This window comes from Falco rusticolus, chromosome Z, assembly GCF_015220075.1.
Source record: "Falco rusticolus isolate bFalRus1 chromosome Z, bFalRus1.pri, whole genome shotgun sequence".
Taxonomy (NCBI): Eukaryota; Metazoa; Chordata; class Aves; order Falconiformes; family Falconidae; genus Falco; species Falco rusticolus.
This window is the reverse complement of record NC_051210.1, coordinates 82951577-82972969: the sequence shown is the minus strand read 5'-3', so window position 1 is coordinate 82972969 and position 21393 is coordinate 82951577. Positions and strand designations below refer to the sequence as shown.

General features: G+C 43.6%; 1 protein-coding gene across 1 annotated transcript in view; it reads right to left on the bottom strand.

The window, feature by feature from the left end:
- Positions 1-781: 781 nt before the first annotated feature.
- DCC (DCC netrin 1 receptor) overlaps positions 782-21393 on the bottom strand; it is a 133667-nt gene continuing 113055 nt past the window's right edge. The window contains exons 15-19 of the mRNA XM_037372664.1: positions 17913-18139; positions 15307-15423; positions 11342-11497; positions 3028-3240; positions 782-888 (exon numbers count right to left, since the gene is read on the bottom strand). Coding sequence (XP_037228561.1) covers positions 782-888; positions 3028-3240; positions 11342-11497; positions 15307-15423; positions 17913-18139 — 820 coding nt within the window. The remainder of the gene's footprint in view (positions 889-3027; positions 3241-11341; positions 11498-15306; positions 15424-17912; positions 18140-21393) is intronic.

Sequence of the window (21393 nt, the reverse complement as noted above, 5' to 3'; positions counted from 1 at the left end):
CAGCAACCTTAAGTGCTCCATCATTTATCCTATAAAGGATCAACGGGAAGGGCTTAATGTGAAGAGTTCAGATTTACTGGGCTCCAGGGGAAAAAAAAAAAAAAAAAAAAAAAAAAAAAAAGAAGAAGAAGAAAAATGGCAGATTTAGCTCTGGATTAGGCTGATGTCATGACCCAAAACCAGGAGCACAGCCTTTTCAGTACTTATTCATATCCTCATGGCAAAATCCCCCACAACTGAATAATGATCTCTGTATGTCTTTTTTATGAACCATATGATACGAGTTTAACAGCTAATTATACTGCCACTACAGAGATACAGTGAATAGATCAAATATTAGAGGAGACACCTCCTTTCAGCATCAGGTCAATCAAAGCCAAGAAAAAGCCCCGTGCTCATCCCTTCCCTGAGCAAGACCCAAAAATTAATTTTGACATTAACACTGCGTGAGGGCCAGTGGTAGGCACTAGCTCCAGGACTATGAAGTCTTTGCTGGAAATCTCCAGATCAACCTCTACAGTCTTCTCCCCTTCCAAATTCTGCAGGATTGTTCCATTAGGTATGGACTACCCAAAGGGATACGACACCTGATTAACATGCATTTAAAAAAACAGAACAGCAATGTAAAGAGTAGCTTAATTGGTTCAAGTGTTGAGTCCATCACTTCTTGCTCTATTGCTTTATTCCATAGGAAACATAAAAATGTCTTTAGTTATGAAAAATTAATTAATTCCATCTCTCAGGTTAAGGAAAGTAACAGTTATTCCAACGTGGGAATTTGCTAAGAGCCTTTTAAAGCTGAGATGTCCCTACGTGGGGCATAATGGGCGTCGATGGTCCCTAAGGGAACCACCTTGGCTGGTCCACAGGGAGCTCGGCCAGCAGGGACTAGGGAGGAGCAGGGACGTGTCAGTCATCTTTTCTCGGAGGCTTGCTCCAACAGAGAAATACCTCACAAGCCTTGAAAAGTTCCCAAATATCCTCAAAATTTCCCTTTTGTGGCTATCTAGCTACGGCTGGGGCATCATGCCCATGGGTAGCGTTAAAGACCCAGAACTGCCATCCCTTTTTCATTCCTTTCTCTCTCCACTCCCACCCTGAGTGAAAAGAAGAGAGATCTGGGTTCCAGAGGAGCGGGATTTGGGAGTGGGTACGGAAGAGCAGCCTGGGTTGGAGGGATGAGGTGCAGGAGCTGGGCACCCTGCGCGAAGGAAGCCTTGCAATGACAAATCGGGAGAGGAGGCAACATCACTCTGGCTAACGACTCCGGGGACAAGTACATTGAGAAAAGCGAGAGCAACCATACATAGAGAGAAATAAATAAGCCCCAACACCTCCGAACAGCCGGAGGCAGAGCAGAAATGAAGTTATATACATTTCTAAAAAGTAAAAAATGTGGTTTCAGTATACTGGTGAATACAATAGGTCTGAACGCCATATATAAGCCAACAACATGTTTTCGTCTATGTGACAGAGTCCAGAAAACCAGATTTTTTCATCATTTAGCATTTGCTTTATTTATTTCCACTGCTTTATGGCAGATTATTGCCATAAACTTTCAGCTCTTCATTTTGCCTAATGACACATTGTTTGCATCTGCTTATGTGAGATCACTTACTGAAAAAAAAGGCAATTTTCTTTTTCAGGATGATGGGATTTTTTATGAAGACAAGTAACATGCCCTCGAGTTCCTCTCTCTTTGCCATGCCTCCTAATTATAATGGTTAAAATGTAAACTCCGACTGACTTAGAGAACAAATAGTCCTTTCAAGATACTGGGTTTACTTGCTAGAGTAAGACAAGTAGAATTGGATCCTCATAAAGTAAAATGCGGTACTACATAAAGACGAATGGACTCCGTTATATATAAAAAATAATTCAGCAGCACTATTTGGCAAAAGCCGTTCTCCAATAAATAAGGATTTATCTACTTCTGTCTGCTGTCAGAAACTGGATTACTTGCTGATGGATAGCAGGTGCTTCCAGTAAAAATGCAGAGATGTTTTGGTAGCTTGCTTGTTGCTAACATCGACCTAACATATGCTGTATGGCAAGAAAGCTACACTTGCAAAGCTGCATTAGAATAGAAGAGTGAAGCTGAAATCTCCAGTTTGTCTGAGCCAAACTGGAGATTATCCAAGCTAAAGGAGTAGAGGCAAACAGTTAAAACAAGATACCAGTCTGCAAACCCTCCTTTTTTTTTTTTTTTTTTTTTTTTTTTTTCCCCTTAATAGGTCTAGTAGCTAGGGTCACCAAGACAAACAGTGCTACTCAAACAATACTAGTTCATGTGAAGAACACTTCTAGCACTGGGTCCACTTCACAAACAAAGCAGATACCAGATACATCGCCCAAACGTTCTCATTCGAGCCAAGGGGGAATTTTTAAAACAGCTCTCCAGAAGTGATGCTGCTCTGGAAACAGACCTAGAAACCAGCTGGAAAGGCACCGTTCCCCCCACCCATGGACCAATGTCCCCCTACAGCCACGTGCAGCCATTTCATCCAGCCTTGACACCAGCCTGCAGCTTCATTCAACAGTGGCACCGGTCTAAAGCCTTTTTTTTTTTTTTTAATTTATTTTAAATATAGAATAATTTCCTTTCTGTTCCTTGCACGCTTGCTATTTAATTTTTAAGTAGCTTGCACACTGGAGTGGATTGCAGTCAGTTCTTTTCCAGCATACATAAATAGTCCTTTCATTATCAAAAAGGCAAAGCCTTGAAACAAGAGTCAAGCGTTTGGCACTGGTTCAAGTTACTGTAGCATAACAGGAGACTGGAAACAAGACCAAGTGATTAATTTGGCATCTCATTTAATTCATTTTTATCACTTACTTGTTACCTCTGATTTCAAGCTATTGCCTTGTCCTGAATTTTTATTCCATTTTGTCAGAATGAAATACTGGATTATTATCATATAAATGTACATATCCACTTTCCATTCTGTCAGCACTCGCAGATCTGGCTTCAAGGCACAGAACAGCCTCGCGCTGTGGTACCGCAGCCCTTCCTCCCGTCACTCTTACCTGTTTGAGACAGAAGCGGCGTGTAAGGGACTTTCGGTTCTATTGCACTCATGGGTGGAGGTAGCAAGGGGTTGGCAAAGCTGCGCAGAGGGTGCGTAGGGCGGACGCAGGCGGTGGGGATGGTTCTGCTTGGGGCATCCTCGCTGTTGGAGTGCTCAGGCTGTGTCTGCGGCAGCAAAGGTGGCTGCTGCGGTGCTGGGCCTTCGTTAACAGCTGCAAGAGAACCATCCGGAGCCGGGGCGGGGGGGGGAAAAAAAAGACTATTATGGATATAGTTTTAATGTCCCACTTCATATTTGTATGGTCATTTTCAACAGAAGGGCCAGCATTTGCCTCCACCCTCCAAGAAGGTGCAGGAGATGTGTGAACAGTCCCATCAAAAGTCGCTGGCAGCCGAATTAAAAACCATTTGAAGTGCAAAACAACTTCCTTAAAAAAACCCAACAAAACAAAACCCACAATATTTTTTAGCTCCTTCTGTCTTTCCTCTTTATGTGCTTTTAGATATTAAAAGCCCATAAAGACATAAATACATCACGTGGAGATTGAAACAAGCTATGGCTATTGAAACTCAGTGTGTCCAGCATGACGGTACTGTTCTAGTCACAGTGGGCAAAAGCTGGAGACAAAGAAAGGACTTAATTAATCTCCACATAACCTATCACCAATATTGTTTTTTCCTGGAGACAGCGGTAATGGTTAGTGTGCCAAAGCAGTGGGTTGCTGCTTTATTAGCCTATATTCAAAGCCAGTTCCTCAGAGATTTAAATGTTCCATGTCAACCTCATATAAAAGACGACCTCGCTATGTTCTGCTGTATTTCTTAAAAGAAGCTTTCAAGATCAACCTCTGTTGTGGACTTCCCACGCCAGGAAACACAAGCAGGCAGCTGAAGGATTAATGAAAACAAAGGTTGAGACAAAGAGCAAAGCCCGTTATTCCTACAACCCTCTGGAAACACGTGTGGTACCCAAACGTATAATCTGCATCATCATTACGGCACTGTCGGAGTTTTCAGGATGTGTACGGTCCACAGTGCTGGCATCACCAGTACCACAACGGCAAGAAAAGGTGAGTTGTGAACTGAGACCTACTGAAACCTGTTAGATGCAAAACAGCCTTGTCCTGTAGCCTACAATCAGAATATCTTCTATGGAGTGTGTCGAGTGGAGAAGATGCTGCATAGGAGGAAGGACAGAAGACGCCAGCAAGAGGCAGACTGTGCACTCCCCCCCGCCCTGAAGGCATCGCTGGTGACCTAACGCTGACTCCTGGTCGTGGAGAGAAACTCACTGCTGCTGTTTACACAACACTGTACCACGTCATTCAGACTTTAAGAAGCTTAAGAAAATAAAATTTTCATTTAAAAAGAAACTGAAAATAAATAACAAATATTTCTGTCTAAAAAGATGGAAATAAGAATCCCAAAGAAACCAGATTATTTAGTTCTTGTAAGGGAATGGAAATGGGGATAAACAAATCTTTAAAATCTCTTCCTGACCACTATGCCTACCCCAACAAGCCAAACTAGTTAAGAATTAATTACAAGGAGGATTGATAAGCATAACTCTGCTGCAGTGCTTTGTGGATGGCATTTCCCCGTGCACCAGGGAAGAGCCAACCCAGCTGGAAACACCATCCTTGATCTCCAAATCCTGCACGGCACCTGCTGCTGAGCCTTCCCCGGAGCAGGGACCCGCTGGGGCACCTCCTGGCCCCTCTCCCAGCTCCTGCCCCACGGCCCCGAGCAGCAGCACTGGGAGAAAGTTCTCCTCTTGGTGCGAATGCCCGCTGACGTTATTTGCAAGCAGAACCATGGAAGGAAGAAGCCAACTGGATAGCAAAGAGCCCCATCACAACAGGAACTTCATCTGAGCATGTTGGTGCTGGTCCAGCACCCCTGGGGTATCCGTGCCAGTCGGGATGGCTTCCCAGCATGACAGTTAATCATGCAGCTTATGGCAGGGAACGGGTATCTAGGAAAAACTCAACCTTCTGCTGAAGAAAACCATTTTCCTGACACACAGCTATCAGAATTAGTTATTATACTGGGATCCAAAATGCTCCAGAGGACCTGGTTTCTTTCAAAGCCTGCTGCAACAACCAGAACTCATTGTGCAAGTAACATGCAATTACAGAGCCAAGTCAAATCTCAAGGCATTTTATAATAATTAATGTCAAAGTATGTAAGTAATTACAACCTACTAAGTGGCAAAACAGTTTTGAAAAATGGAAATGAGGATTTCTCCTCATTTCCACAGCCCCATTGCTTGTTCCTATGGCAATATCACACTGACAAAATGCAACACCGCGGATAGGAACCCAACTACAGGATCAGACCAAGGTCAAAATCATCCACGGTTCGTAAAAGTTTGCTCATCTGCAGCTCATTTTCCTTGTTTTCACCTTCAAGGCTCTTTACATTGCCCTGGCCCTGCTCTTCCGTTGCCTTCCTTGCCCAGCAGACCCCTCTCTCTTCCTCTCCTTGGACTAAAATTCTCCTCAAGGAGGGCAGCGACACTGAGGCTGTTTGTAGCAGGGTAGAGCAGGAGTGAGAGCTGAGCCCATCCCACCCTTCCTCACCACCCACACATTCCAGAAGGCATCCCAGCGTGTTGCTACTTCGCCCCCGTCCTAGTCAAGGAAGATGCAAACCAACAGGTGAGTCTCACCGAGGGACGCACCTGAGGCTGCAATGCTTTCTAGCGCAAATCCTTGGCCAGGGCTTCGCTCAAAGTAAGAATAAAAGCTTTTATCGACACCCTTAGCCTCAAAATGTCTTTCAGCATGTTTGTCAAAGCCTGAACTTCCTCCCCAGCCCAACGCTTTTCATTGTGTCCTTAAGGACAGTTCTTTTGGGAGGCTCTTGACCTCTTTGGAGAAACAAGCAAGCCAGACACTCCACTGCTGCTGGCCATCAAATACCTCCTTGGTATTTTCTGCAGTGGTGCTCTCGGATAACAAAGCTTTATCAGCTAGCATCAGCATAATGGCCTCTGCATTAAAAGGCTATTAAATTACGGCTTTACTGTATGGGTATGTTTTATCTCAAAGATTTAGTTGTAAAACCTGGAGACCTACATAACCGTTATTACATAAAAGATTTCAGGTTAGCCTCCAGCTATTACTGAAGAGAAAGGTGTGATGACTCTATTAAAATCAGAAGCTAGAGTTGGGATTTAAATATTGAAGGTAAGTGGTCTAATGAAGGTGCTTCATGCTTGAGAAGACTTTTTTCTAAAATAAGATGTGCATGCTTGCAAACATAATGAGAACCATCAATCTGCAATTCTCTCAAGTCCCTGCAGGAAGAGAGGATGGATTGTTCATTTGAAGGATGGATGAAGATGAGCACATTGCTACTGCTGTCTACATCACCCACATCAATCCCCTGCCTAGCAGCCAGATTATTTGCCTTCATACAGCACAACAGAAGCACCCAAGAACTCTGATTATTTCCACAGATCCAATTATTACCCTATTTTTTTGACAGAAGGTAGACTCCCAACTGACCTTTAAGATGGAGCGGATTAATGCACCATGCTGCATTCCCATTGCAATCTTTTGCTCTTGAATTCCATGCCAGAGTAAGGCAAATACTATGCTACACATGAAGATCGGTTCTAAAGCCCAGTAAAACCAATTAGGGTCTCGTTACTTTGGAGAAACCTTGGATAAAATCCTATTTGCATTCATTTTATACGTGAGAAACATCAGGAATAAGCTTGCTTTGAACACCAATAGCCGTGGACACTGCTCACCGAGCAGAAGAATAAATATCTGATACAGAGTCTTTTGATCTTTGCTTTCGCCTAATTGTTGTTTGTGATGATGTTGTTAACCATTTTAATGAATTTAGGTCTCTGAACATATTTTTACATTGTGTAGCTGCTATTAAGAGGTAACACTGGAAATACTCCCACTTGGATTTGTAGCTGTTGGCTCTGCCACAGTCTGAGGTAATGAAAAAATCAATACGGATTGAAAAGAAAAGGTAATAAGAACTCAAAGTATGTGATGGTAGATGGGGACTTAAAATGACTGAACTTTACTCCATATCTGCTAATGACTTTCTGTGTATTTTTGAACTTACGCAGGTTGTAAATATCAGACGACCAAGACTATACAGCTGTGTCCTGCTGATGGCTTATTCCCGCTGGGATCTTTGGATGTTACCGCAGCCCAAGCAGCAATATTTTTTTTTAACAGGTTTAATTGTCAGGCTACTACTCTGGTGCAATTCTAGGTACATCCCAAAGAGCAGTTTTGAGGAACACTAAAAAAATTGCTACTCCAAAGCCAAATCATGAGAAGATGGCAGAACCGTTTTTAAGTCGTATGTGGTTAAACCAACCCCTGCTGAACCCAAACCCAACTCTTGACTAAAATGACCGTTTCCACTGAGTCCAGAACGCAGCTTCTGTGCTAGAAGGGACTTAGGCTTCCCAGCTGGATGAGCTCACCGCAGAGCTGACTGCTTGCCGCCAGAAAGCCAGCTCCAAGAGGAAATGTACTCAGGAAATATTTGTGTTAGCGCATCTCACTTGAACAGCTAATTGTACGAAAAGTTACATCCACTCCATAATATTTTTTCTATGGCTATATCTCAAGCTATTAATATCATTGCTGTTTCATTGTTCTGGTTTACACAATTTTCAATCTTGCTTTTTAATACTAGCAAATAATGTATCTCTATTTTTTGAAAAAAAACCAAAACCACGAACAACCAAACACCATATTTTCTGAACATCTCCAAGCTCATCTCAGATGTACATCTCAGGGCGCTACGCTGATGAATGGCTCCCTCTGTAAATGGTGCTCTTAGACCACTTGTAGCGTTTAGGGTTAGCCTGAAGAGAAGCCCTCTGCCTCCTGTAAAAGTGTGATCAGGATGGGACCACAATGTAGTCTGTTAATGCTGACCAGCGTGTGGGTGGGATGGGGCAGGATAGGGATGGGCCCACCTCAGCACCTCCCAAGAGGGACACGGTTTCCCCCACCTCTCTTCTTTCCCTACTGGAGACCACGCTGGCTCAGCATCTCCACTAGTTGTGGCAGCAGGGAAAAACAGAGCAGGTTTTTCCTTCCGTAACACATGGCAAACTAGGCATGTCACCATCTTCTCCTACCTGTCTTGATAACGCTGCAAGCAGCGGGTGTGACGGAGCTCTGGAGAAGGCAAGCCGTGGGAAGGACTGCTGACCAGAGTGACAACAACAAAGTGACAACAGTCACTTTATTATGGTTCAGAGATCTTTTCTGTCTGGAAAAAACTGATATTTAGCAATTGTATTGTGTGGCTGGTAGTGTCATCAGCAGTAATCAAACAGGTGAGACAGCTTATTATTCAAGTCAGATGGGGCCTGACTCTCCATCTTTTTTATTCTTATGTATAGAACATTTGTCCTAAAGATAAGCTGCAGCACTCAAATCTTTGGGTCAGTGAATAAGGCCTTCAGAAACAGAAGAAGGTGTTCAAGCATTGTCTGTATGGCAGGATGCTGAGCAACACCCTCGCTAACGGCACGGCATATGATTTATTCAGGGATTGCTACATCTTGATCAATAAGTGCTCAGTCATGCAGTACCGCAGGTAGGCTCCATCACAGAGGAATTATTGCTGGGCAGCTCTTTTTCAGCTGCAGCTGCAATTGGTCAAGTATCAAGTGAATTTTTCACTCAGGGGTAAAACATGCGCAGAGAAAAAAGCTTTAGGCGTTGTCTCTATAGTCTCTTTAACTGCTAGTTACTCTCAACTGCAGGATCGTATTAAGAAAAGAGCCGAAAAATAAACAAATTCCAAGCATGAAGAGTGATTTCGTGGATCTATCCCCATTCTCTGCTGCAGTGAGGTGGGCTGTGAGGCAGCGGGAGGTGAGCCCCAAAGGAAGCAGCGGCTTTTTGGTTGGATGCATTGCAGATTGTCCACTCTTCCAGAGGGGGGGAGGTCACCAGCACCAGCCCCCGTGCCCAGGAAACCGTCAGGCAGTGTATTAGAAATAGATTTTTACACCTCTTCATCCCGCCTTGGACTGAAAAGTAATGAACAATATTACAAAATAAACCTAGTGAACTGCTTGGCTGGTTCTGACAGTGTCAAGTGTCACTTGAGAACAAACACTATTGCTGCACCCTTGTCCGTGCCACGGCAGTGAACATGGAAGGTACAGCGAAGGAAGAGAGCATTTCCTTCGGAGGCATTTCATATCACCTGGGAGCTTTGGAAGCCTTTGCCAGAGAGCACAACTGCGCCGGCTCTAACAGGTCGTTGCGACACGTTGATAAGGGGCTGAGCTAATTTTCAAAATACTATGCGGTCTTGATTACTCAGACCTCAATAATGGGAAATAGCTGCTATCCAAACAAGGCTACATCCACTGCTTTTGAATTGTTTAATGGGAAGTTGCCCAAATTATCTGGAATCTTCACTGCTGGAGCTTTTTCAAGGCCCATCAGGTCTTCTGAATAATTAAAAGCTGGTTTGTAGTCAAGCTTTTTGCAGAAAAATTCTGGGCATCAGCAATCTCCTGCTCAGCTCTCAAGCATGCTGCACTCGAAGGGCTTGGGCAAGCCCATACATCTCTATACAGACCTTCCCCCAGCAGCAGGATCCAACAGGATTTCAAAGGCATTCCTTGTTTTGAAAATCTCATCTCCCAACTACCACCTGCGTAAAACTAGTGACTGGTTCAGGCAGAAGCTGAATGCACCAGGGGTGTGGGATTCTGGGGGCTGTGCCTAACATATCCCTCAGCAACTGTGTCCCAGCCACCGCTCCTTCCCAGCTGAGCTGCCTGCATCCCTGGGGAAACCCCCCTCATGGGCACTGCCAGATTTTGGAACTGAAGATGCTCAGGTCCTTTATGAACAGGTCGAGGTGATGATGGCCGAGCAAATAATTCAATTTTTTTTTTTTTTTCCATCGCCGTGCTCAGACACAAGGTAGTATTTTATTTTTTTTTAATTCCCCAACATCTACTGTACGTCAAGCAAAAAACAGACTTTGTTACCATGCATTGCATTTGTGGTGGGTGGGGTATTAATTTAAGCAGCAGATCAAAACCTGATGATGCCGGCAAGGCTCTCCAGAGGAAACTGCCTTCTAGCTTTGAAGGGACCATTCTGAAGGGAGGGGGAATGGCATTAGGGTGATCCTAGTGTCCTAGTGTCCAGGTGTCCTAGTGGACACCTGAACACACCTTTTACCTACAGTCCCACCACTGGATTTCAATCACCGGTCCCCAAGGATCTGTCTGAACTGACTGAAAGCACCAATCCAAGAGGAGGAAAAATCAGTCATTTCAAGACGAGCTCCCCGTGGACCAGCAGCGCTGAGTCTTGGTGACATGAAAAAAAGATGTGTAACAGATTTCCTATAATCTGTCAATAATTCAGCCTTGACATGCAGTGGAGTTAAGGGAGAACTGTAAGAAAATATGAACCCTCCAACTGTAATTAATATGCCAGAGTAGGCTCGTTAGGCTTGAACAAAGCACAGATGGTGCAGCAGGGGCTTACGCCCAAGTTGTGAGGGTGAGGATGGGCACACGCTTCCCGCAGCGTAAGGTAAAGAGGAGTTATGGGAACATGCAAACCATACATCTATTACTGCAGAGGAGCTAAGAGGTATGTGGAGCTCACCCTGGAGAAAAGACGAGTGATGCAGAGATGGGATAACAGCATTCTTGTGTATAAAAGGAGCTGCAAAAGGAAGAAAATAAACCACGCTATACATACATACATACATACATATATATATATAAAATAAATAAATGCATATATATATATATATATATATATATAGCCTGCTATAATCGAACCAAGAAACAATCAGCTTCAATTTCAGCAAGTTAGATGTTAAAGATGATGCTTCTAGCAGTGAGGGCAGCTAAAGCTGGGAAGACACTGTGTGGAGAGGTCGTGTAAGTGCTATCGTGGATGATTTTAATGAGTGATGATACGAGATTCTGCCTTGGGATGAAGAAGAGCTCTCAAAGCCTGCGTTTTTCTGGGCATATCCTTATGAATAAAGCAAAGGAAATTAAAGTACAGTGCAATGACTGACAGACCCGCAGAAAAGAGAGGATTGGATTAGAGATGCTGCGACTTTTAGCTTTTAAGGTGTTCTGTACAGATTGGAAATTGCAACTGGAGCTGCTGCTTGAGAAGAGAAATCCAGCCTGGATTTATCCTGGTTCCCAAAAAGCACGGCAGCACTATTGGATTGGCAAGAGCTTATACATCCCAATGATGGAAAGCAACCTCTTCCCAAGCCCTTTAACAGCAAAATACAGAAGAAAAGCACTGTACTGACTTCTTCCCGCTCCAAAGGTCCTGTCCACAGAGAGGGTCGGGAACGGCACCGGCCGCAGGGTGAACTGCGGGTGCGGGTATCCGCAGGTCGGGGACGGCAGGATCCCGGGGTACTGGGCACTTTCTAGCGTTGGCACTGGAATGGCACTGACCACAGCTAAAAGGAAAGAAGGAGAGAGATTAAATGAGCGCTTTCAGGAAATTTTAAAAAATAAAAAAATAAAAAAAGCCTTAGAACCAGGAATGAACCACAACCAACCACGTTTCCAAAGTGAAGGACCCAAACAGCCAGTGCAAAACAAGCCGCTGCCCACAGGAGCCACCTCGGTATCCAGAAATACGCCTCTCACTTACCAGTAAAATTAAATGGCTTTTTGTATGTGTTCCAGCGACGTTTTGGGGGGTGCTTTCTGTCCCTTGACAAATGAGGGAGAAGGAACGAATTGGGCAATTTAAAAGCTTATTTTAGTGGTCTACGCGCATTCCTGACGCCGCCTTCAGCTGATGATGCACCTCTGGAGGTGCGCAGCCTCCTGCAACCCTGCCATCCTTCACACCAGTGTCCTCAGCACTCCTGCACGTTCCCAATGGCACGGGACCCCCATGTCTACCCAGCAGATGAGGCTGGCTGGGCATCATTCCCTGCTCAGGAATGTCCAAGCCTGTGAGGAACCGTGGTGAGAGGTCCCAGCAAACCGGCAAAGTTGAGTTCCTGAGCTGCGTTTAAGCGGAAGTCTTGGATTTGAAAACTGGGATCACAGTGTGATGAATTCCAGCTTTCTCCTAAGCTACCTCCTTTTTTTTCAACAATCAGTGCTGGAAGAGCCAGTGATCATAATGCTATACAAACCATACATTTCTCCATAGCTTTTAGGAAAAACTTGGAAACTCTCATGCAAGTTTTGCCCAGCAACACAAGATGCAGAGATTTTCGGCTCGTCGATGATAAGGTTTGGGCTTACCTAGCGCCTTTCACACATGGATTATAAACAATGCTGTAAACTTTAAGGTGATCGGTACAATTAATTCTATCTAGCTCCTACTACAATCATTACACAGAGTGGCAAACCGGGCTACCTGCCCAAGGTCACACAAGCAGCCACGGCGGTACCAAGGCTTTACGAGGGGATTTTTAAGCCCTCAGCTTTCAGCTGTGCTGCCAGAGGTAAGGGGCAAGCGTGGAGGTGAAGAAAACTCATGAAGAAATGCTAACCTGGGTACTTTGAGCTTCAGAGTTGTCTGGGTTCAATTCATCCACCCTGAGAAGAGAATTTCTACTATTCAGACATTTCGTTTTGTCTGTATAAGACAGTTTTATTGACAATATTTATAACATTACTGCTACGGTGAAAAATATCCCTCCTTTATTGAATCCTATTAAAGAACAACTTGTTTTTCAAAGTCCATTCTTTCATTTCTTTTTAGGGTGTAGGTACCTAGCACGTTCATTTTTAAAGTAAGACTGGATTACTATTCATTGCAGCCCCCTATTGTAGAGAAGCCAGAGAAAAGCGAACATCAAACATTTTCAATAAATCTTTGCAATTTCAAGCAGATATGACAACAAATCTGTTCTGTCATAGCCTGTCAGCAATTGAATTTGCACTTAATATTGATACACCAAGACACCGAAAACAGAAATTCCCTGACCAAATCACAGAGCTCTCTAAGCACTGGTCTACATTTAAAATGTACTGTATCACGTAAAAAAAAAAAAAAAAACCACCCAAAAAACAAACCAACAAAAAACCCCCCAAAAAACCCCAAAAACCCAACATCACCCAGGAACAGCTTACAGAAATGATAAACTAGGACAGTCTGAATTGTATTCAAGCACCCCAGAGGCTGCCAGAGCAACTGAGCCGATGTGTTTTTATTTCCCTCAAAAGCCAAGGCGCCTTCTGGTGTGGTTTGTTCTCCAAGCCCACAAATCCTGCTGATTGAGATGAGCATGAATACTTCCAGATCTGGTATTTAACAATTAATGCTATGTGTTTTTTACTTCAGAATTATAATGTTGCTTCTTCGTTCTATTTAATCGCTCGCTGCTGACAATTTCTTGCAGTATCAGGCAAACGGAGAGAAATTAATTAAAGCACCTAATCTGACACAAAGCCTCAATTTTATCTTCTGGGTAAAAAAAAAGCATATTCAGCATAACTCAGCCTGCACAAAGAAGACTTTAATAAATCTGAGTTTAATTATTTGCAAACGATCAGAATATGCTGTCACTGTAGATTAGATGGATGGTGTTTAAAATATAAATAAACAGAAAAAGGGACATAATTCCTCAAAATGCATCATTTGACTAGAAAGAAACCTTATTATGTTGAAGAGCATTTTGATCTACAAAATTTTAGAATCATGTTGAACTGACTTTTACTTAACTAACCCTGCTACTGACCCATCCTAACTACAATTGAGTTGGTCCTGATTTTGCTCACACCGTTCCAAGCCTACCCATTTTCTTGGACTGCTACCCTCCTTCAACCCAAGCCAGCCCAGGCAGAATCCCACTTGAAAAAGGGGCAAATTGCCCAATTTTGTGTGAGATTGGTGTGGTTACAAGATGGGAATGTGTTCGAGGTCACGGGAAGGTGGTACAAGAGCTTTCTCAACAACCCAGAGGTCTTTCTTTCAGATCATAAGGAGGGGGTAGGCTGAAATGTGGTGACAGCACCAGCCCAAGGCATGAAGAACGGGAATTCAGTCTCTCCCTGGGCACTGGTGCTTTATCCTTGCAAGGGCTGGGTGCTGGGGCTAAGCAGCATGACCCAAATCGCACCCACAATGAAGAGAAATCTAGGGAACCAATGTTAGGTCTTACGAAGTAATTTACTGAACAAAGCCACAGGAGGTTATTCCCTCTCCTCTCCTTCAATCCGTTCCTTCTAGTATTTCGCCCACCGCCCCGCCCAGATATATCATTTGTGATCTGCCCTTCCACAAACCTACAAACGGGCATTTACATTTAACCAGCTGAGCTAGCAAGACGTTTTGTGATAGAATGGATTTCTGTCAGCACACCTTCATTTTTCTTAACTCGGGCTATTTAGACGGATGCACCAATTCCTATAGATTTTTGATCAAATCCATCTTGTGAGGCCAAAGGGTCTAGCTAACAGCTGGGAGCTACCACAAGACAGATGGCAGGGATGCTCGAAGGAGGAGCGGGGAACCAAAGCTTCATCCTTCACCAGGAACTACATCAATGCCAAACCCTCCTCTGGTGCCCGCAGGCTGTCACTTACCCCCGTCCTTTGCTTCGATGTGAAATAACTTTAGAAATTTAAATAAGTTTTGCAGTATGGGAGAACCTATCTAATGCTTTCCTTGTGTACTTTGCTCGTTTGAAAAAGATCCGCTTCATCTGTGAAACTTGTTCAACGATAAACACTTTGCGATCACTGAAATTTAAGACCTATTCAAAATATCCTCATTTCCTTGGCTTTATAAAAAGAGCTGCTCCAGATTAAAAAAGCCTAAAGCGGTGTGGACAACTACAACAGACAAAATAAAACAGAGCAGAAACTGCAATAATGTCCAGCTGATTATAATGATTGATATTAATAAGAATATCAGTTTACACCTGTGTGTTGCAAAACCTTCTGCTCTAGCAGTTTGAACTCTTACCCCTGTTTTTACAGTTCTAGAGTAGGGAGACAGAGAGATTTATCCATCACTATCCACCTGATAAAAATACAAAAAAGACTCTTCAGGCTTAGCCTGGGCTGAGTCTAACGTAAGTATCATTTCTGAATTCCCTCCATAGTTTTCCCACTGATGCGTTGAGAAAACCAGGTGAGCATCCAGCCTTTTTATTTATTTATTTCCCCAATGAACCAAACCTTGTTAATGCTGTTTCGCTTTTCTAGATCGTATTGGAAAGACTGTAGGAGATCTTCAGGTGGGCGAGGGTGGCTTGGGGGGTGCAGAAGGGGGCCGGGGGAAGGTCCCAGTACTCACGAGGGTTGGTTGGTTGTGAATCCATGGGGATCATGAGCTTGGCACGGGTGGCTCTGCGGGCAGCGAGGGAGCGCTCCAACGTGGACATGCTGCTTCCGACGTCTTCTGTCTCAGGACCTAGAGAAAAACAACGCAACAGAGCAGCTGAAAACACTGTAAACACATGCTTCTCTTCGCCCTGCATCTAGCAGAAAGGTCCATAGGTTTCTTTAGAATGCAATTATTTTAACGGATCGTTAAATATCAGCTGCAAAGAGCTGCACAGACTATTCTGGCTGCCTTTTCTGAATAAAAACCTTGTTTGAGTGTTTCTGTAAGAGAATTAAAGTATCACGCCCCCTTTGTCTCTGCAATTATCTTGAAAACCACATTCACTTCATAAAAATAATGACATTTTTCCTGTAACTTCCCTGTTACAAACTTATTTTAAAATTGAAGTTTCGAGACCAGAAAAAAGCTGCATAAATTCAGGTACTTACAACACCTGGCAGCCAAGAATTGGTCTTTGAAATACATCTGATGGATGGAAATGACCTTCCCTGTGAGATGCCATGAAGTCTTATGTCCTGATTGTCTGGTAACTCACGGTAGCTCTTCCCACCTACGCATCCTGGGTTTTGTTTTGGTTTTTTTTTGTTTGGTTTTTTTTTTTTCTACAGAAACCATGGCAAGCCAAAGATGGGCCTGGATCTTCTCCTTACCTGGTCGTGGACCACAACTAGGACAGCTAGACTGGAGAGCTGAGGTATGCTGCCTAAGGTCCTATCCAATTCTAAACTGCCCCAGCAGCTATATTAATGAGATATTCTCTTTAGGTATTGCAATATGGATGCTCTAATTTAGTCACATCAGTATAGGATATTTGAAGTCTTCAAAAATTCTAGCGAATACATTTGGCAGGAAGAAAGCGTGCTTGGAACTGGATGTTTGGTGGAGTAATTCACAAGGAAATAAAAGCTGTATTCCTCTCTTCATACCTTGTCTCACTTGAACCTTCTATTTAGGCTACTTTAGGCATTTTAATAAGCCACGGGTAAAGTCAGTTTAATACTGTCATACCACTAAGCTTATACGCCCACTCAAAATATACATCTCTGATGTATCCAAGCAAACACACATTCCTTGAAAAATGAAAAAAAAAAAAAATCCTGAAAAGACTATTTTTTTTTCCAAATCACTCTTCTCTGAATTGCAGGATAAAGAGCCAAGTCTTCTATCGATGACCATTCAAAGACCTAATTGCCAGTGAAAAGCCAGGGACAGTATGGCACTGACTACATGGCAGCCACACTGAACCGTGTATTACGGACTGAGAAGACAATGTAAAGGCATTTATTTATGGTCCAAGGCATTTACACACAAACCAACTAACCCAGCCTTTGTCGTTGACGCGCTCATACGCTGTGATCACTTCCTACCACGCACTCAACTCCAAGCCTGCTGTAGGCAATGGAGCTCTCACATAGATCTTTCTGGGCCTTGGACCAGTGCTCCCGATCATCAGCAATATCTGGTTAGGCAGAGGGAATCATCTGCTTAACGTTTTCCCAATGTCTAATAAAACAAGGACCTCCGTATTAAACCCAACAGAAATCACTGTCCCATTTATCTTCATAAGCAGTAAACTACTGGCCCCAAAATACACCAGGAAAAGAATATTAGATCCATTTAAAATTTTGAAAATGGTTCCTTTTTAATGTTTCTTTCCTTGCAAGAACAGGAGCAACGGAACAGGGATAAAAACATCAGAGGCATCTGAAAAAGTCACCTTTATGATTTACAGCCCCAGCTGATAGTCCGGAATTATTTCACGCCATCACCCACAGCAATGCATTCACAATGAACTCAAGACAAATGTGTTTATGGTTTCAGCTCCTGCACTGCCATTTGCCCTCCGTCCCTCTCTGCACGCACCACTTGCCTCTCCCAAGACTTTCTGTCATGATGGTAGAAAAAATGTGATCAGTCACAGTGAACTCAGGTTCAAAAAAGGAGGAGGAAACTTCACTCAAACTACATTTTTCTTACAGAATTTCTTTCTTCACACTTCTAAGTTTTTTCAGTCTCCGTGGCCCAAACTCCGCTCCTGGTGATGCTGCTGAACTTCTTCCTAACCACGTTCTCCCTCTGCTCCACTTCCCCCTCCACTTACTTCTCCATGCCCCCTTTTCCCCTCTCTGTTTTTCTTTAGCACGGTATGAAAATTTAATAACATTTGACTTCCAGTTGAATTCCTGAACTTGAAAAATTAGAATAGTGTAAAAATACAAAAGGATGCATTTTCTCCGAGTCTGAAACCTCTGCAAAAATCATGCAGGAACATCTCTCTCGGGACCCATCACAGACCTGTCAGTTGCCTCCTGGATCTTGCCTGGTTCAGTCTTTCTTCGTCAGCTGGGCTAAGGTCACTAACCACCGATATAACACTAATTTAAAGAAAATTTCTATGCTCGTGATGGAGGAAAAATAAAATAAAATTGGGGTGCATGGAATGGGGTTGGACTAGATGACCTTGAAAGATCCCTTCCAAGCCAAACCATTTTACGCTTCTATGATTCTCAGTTCCCCACATCTCTGAGTGACACCCAGTCGGTTCCGTCCCTCACCGGGCTGTGGGGTGCTCTTGCTGCCCAGCTGTGTTTCCGACTGGCTGTGGCTGACGGGGGTAATGTCCTGGCAGCTCTGCATCGGCGAGTCCCTTCCTGTGGGGTCCGAGCCTGTTGGCTTCTCGATGTTCTTCATTTCCATCTCCTCGTGGTGTATCCAGAGATCTGGGGGTCTCAAGTCCTTCTGGCTGCCCTTCCTTTTACCAGCGCTGTGGGTTGCACGTTTCCTGTGGGAAAGAAAGATCAAAACCATCACATCAGAACATTTTTCCCCTTCATAAGACCAAAAGAGTGATGTCTCCTCATCGGTGTCTTTCTAAGGAACCCCTCGGGTTGTGTCCTTCAAAGCACAGCTGTTACCTTGGTGTGGTCCCACGCTTCCTGGAGTCTGCTCCAGGGAAAGGGCCTGGAGCTCAGCAGGGTGGGTCAATTTTGGCATCAGTTGATGTAGAAATTGGGAAGAAACTACTTTTCCCGGAACCAAAGCAGCCAGTTTCATCTCGAGAAGAGCAGCACTTGCAGAGTGCCTGTGTTTAAACACAGCAACTGAAGACTGCTGAGCCCACTTCTGCGCACATCTTACACCTTCCATAATGGCGTGCAGCCTATGTCGTATTTCTGTAAATATCCATTAAAGCAGCGCTTTCTTACAGAAAAGCTCAGAAAGCCAGGGTAGTGTTTCCCAGAGTACTGTAACTCTCCTCTCTTGGTGCACAGGTATCCCAACACACTCCCTTGCTGGTGGCCACCTCCTCCAGGAGCATGCTGAGGGCACCGCTCCACTGCTTTCCAACTTCCACCTCCCCTCGACTACACAGGCTATTGGTAACTAAACACGCGTGTTTTTTTCTAGTCTAAAGAAAAGGTACACTCCTTAAATGTGGAGTGCCGTGCCTAATCTGCAGCTGTAGAGAAAGCCTTATCAGGAATCAATTTAAATAACTCTGAAAGAACAGTTTTTCTGGCTTATTGTCAGGGTTTTTTGCTCAATAATCCAGAACTCTTACCTCTGGCTTTTTCCTTTGTACTTATCAATGTATTTGGTGAAAAGAAGGTGATATTATTGTCCCAAGTGGAAAAGCAGTGATACTTGTGATATAGAAAAAGCTGCAGGCAAGTTATTTTCACATTTATGTGGACTTTTAGGTAACAAAAAAAGAAAATCTTCATCCCCAGCGGCACTGAGTGCCCTTAGCTACTCATTACCCCCATGATACTGATGGGCAGGCTCCTTCCCGAGTGCGACCCCCCTCCCTGCCCTGCGCAGGGTGCGCAGTGGGTACCACCCGTGCAGGGATGCTCAGGTCATCGCCCGGGCTGATGCACACCAGGAGGCAGCAGTGGGTCATCCGCCTAGAAAAATGCTTGAGGAAATGTTAAACTTTAAGAAACTCCAATTGTTTGAATTGATTTCTGCTCCTGGCGTCACCAAAGGTTTTGCTTTCAAGAGAAGGATAATCCACATCCTGTAATTTAACATGTCACCACGGGCACAGCCCTGTCTCACCCCCAGAAGCTGATGGCAATGACATTTTACTTCAGCAGAAACATCCCCATCCTCAGACTGCCACTCATCAAGGCAGAAGTGTTTTTTAGGTCCTTTGAGTGGTCGGTACCCCAAAAGCTCTTCAAGGGTTAAAAGGTTCATTTTAAAATGCGATCTGGAAAGTTAGCGGTGGTGGGGAGGTTGGAGTGGCTCAGGGCTTGTTGTTTACAGCCCACAAGAAATAAAAGTGTTGGCTTCTGGTCAAAATTAATTCCTACATTTCGTCGGTTACTTGCTAATTGCCAAAACTTACTAATTTAAAATAGTATTTCAAAAAGCAGGAAGAAAGCACAGGGAATAAAGACAGTTCTTTAATACCTTCTTGCACAGACCCTAGCACCATCCTGATAAACACCTGCCGGAATAATTATGAGCATCTCCTTTCAAACCTCAATGTACGACCTGCCTGAAGTTAAAAAATAAAATTGTTCTCTCTCAAAAAAAAAAAAAAAGAAAAGAAAAAAAGAAAAAAAGAAAAAAAGAAAAAAAGAAAAAAAGAAAAAAGGTCATGATTTTGTTTCTAAACAAGGAATTCCTTCCTTCACTTTGGGATATAGCAGCTTTTTTGTCACTTTCAATTGAAAATAATTCATTTCTCCAGGCCTGAGCTAGGCAGAAGAAATTTCAGCCCCAAAGTAATTTTATACCCACCTCGAAATAAGGGGTTCTAATGAAAGTGTCATTCCAACCATAACTCCAAAACCACTCCAGCAACAGTATCATTTAAAAATACATGCTGTGATCAAGCTTGGTTTGCATTGTTTTTTCTCACAAATTATTGTTGCGCTGGCAGCCCGTGAGTAGCAAACTGAATCAGAGCCAGGAGTGCATACGAAAAGGTCATCAATAACAAATGAAAATAAATCCTCCCCTGCAACATTTTCTTTATGCAATGCAGAAGTTGAGGTTCGGCTTCTGAAAATGCACCTACCCTCAGTTTCAGGGGCAGGCAGCCTCTTTGCTGCACCGGACGAGCACATTATGTCACTGGAATACAGTCCTAAAAGCTTCAACATCAGCTTCAACCCTCAGCTGCAGCAATGGAAAGTGACGCTTCACATGTTGAGAATTACAGTGGGATTCAAATTTAGTCCATTACCCATTTTATAACTGGAGCAGGGACTGAGAAGACAAGGAGTTTGGAATTGAAAAAATGATCTCAGATGGCAGCATTTCTGGCGTTCAATTATTTTACAACGTGAAATGCATCCAGCTTGCAGACCATAATGATATATATTTTTTCCTAAGGATAGCTGCATGACTAGAGCTCAGCTCTGCCCTGAAAATATATATTACGGTCATGCAATCTTGAATAATGACAGCAGAAATTAAGCTATGCTTTCAAAATAAACTCTCTAGAGAGGAAACTCTTTTCTCATCGTCTCTTTCCATATTTTCCAGCACACCACCACCTGGGCAGCAACTCCAGCCATTATATACAGCACATCCACACAGCTCCTAACAATATGCACATGCTACATAGGATAATTTTTCAAATACTCTGGAGTGAGATTACTCGCCATTGCCTTCATTTTACAGTTACATTACACCACAGAAAACAGTTCAGGTTATAGCAACTCAGCTGAGTTTATTTTTTTAATAACAACTGAAGATATATCTATCTGAGGATCTCAGAAACAAACCGTCCTCCTGAGCAAAACAAGTTTTTGCCTGTAAAAAAATTATGCACAGGAAACCATCCCATCCTGCTCTGATTGGATGCCTTTTCCCATGGAGCGGGGACAGTTTCAGAGGCAGGACACAGAAGCAACAGCCCCATAAGCTGTAATCATCTCCCCGAGCCTCCTCCAGTGCTGTTTGCAAAGCGCTTTGAAGATGCCCAACGATAAATGCAAACGTTAGTTCCCCTTAAACATCCTTCTGACGCATGAGTTCGTATTTTGTATTTTCTGCTCTTTACTCTTAACCTGGAAA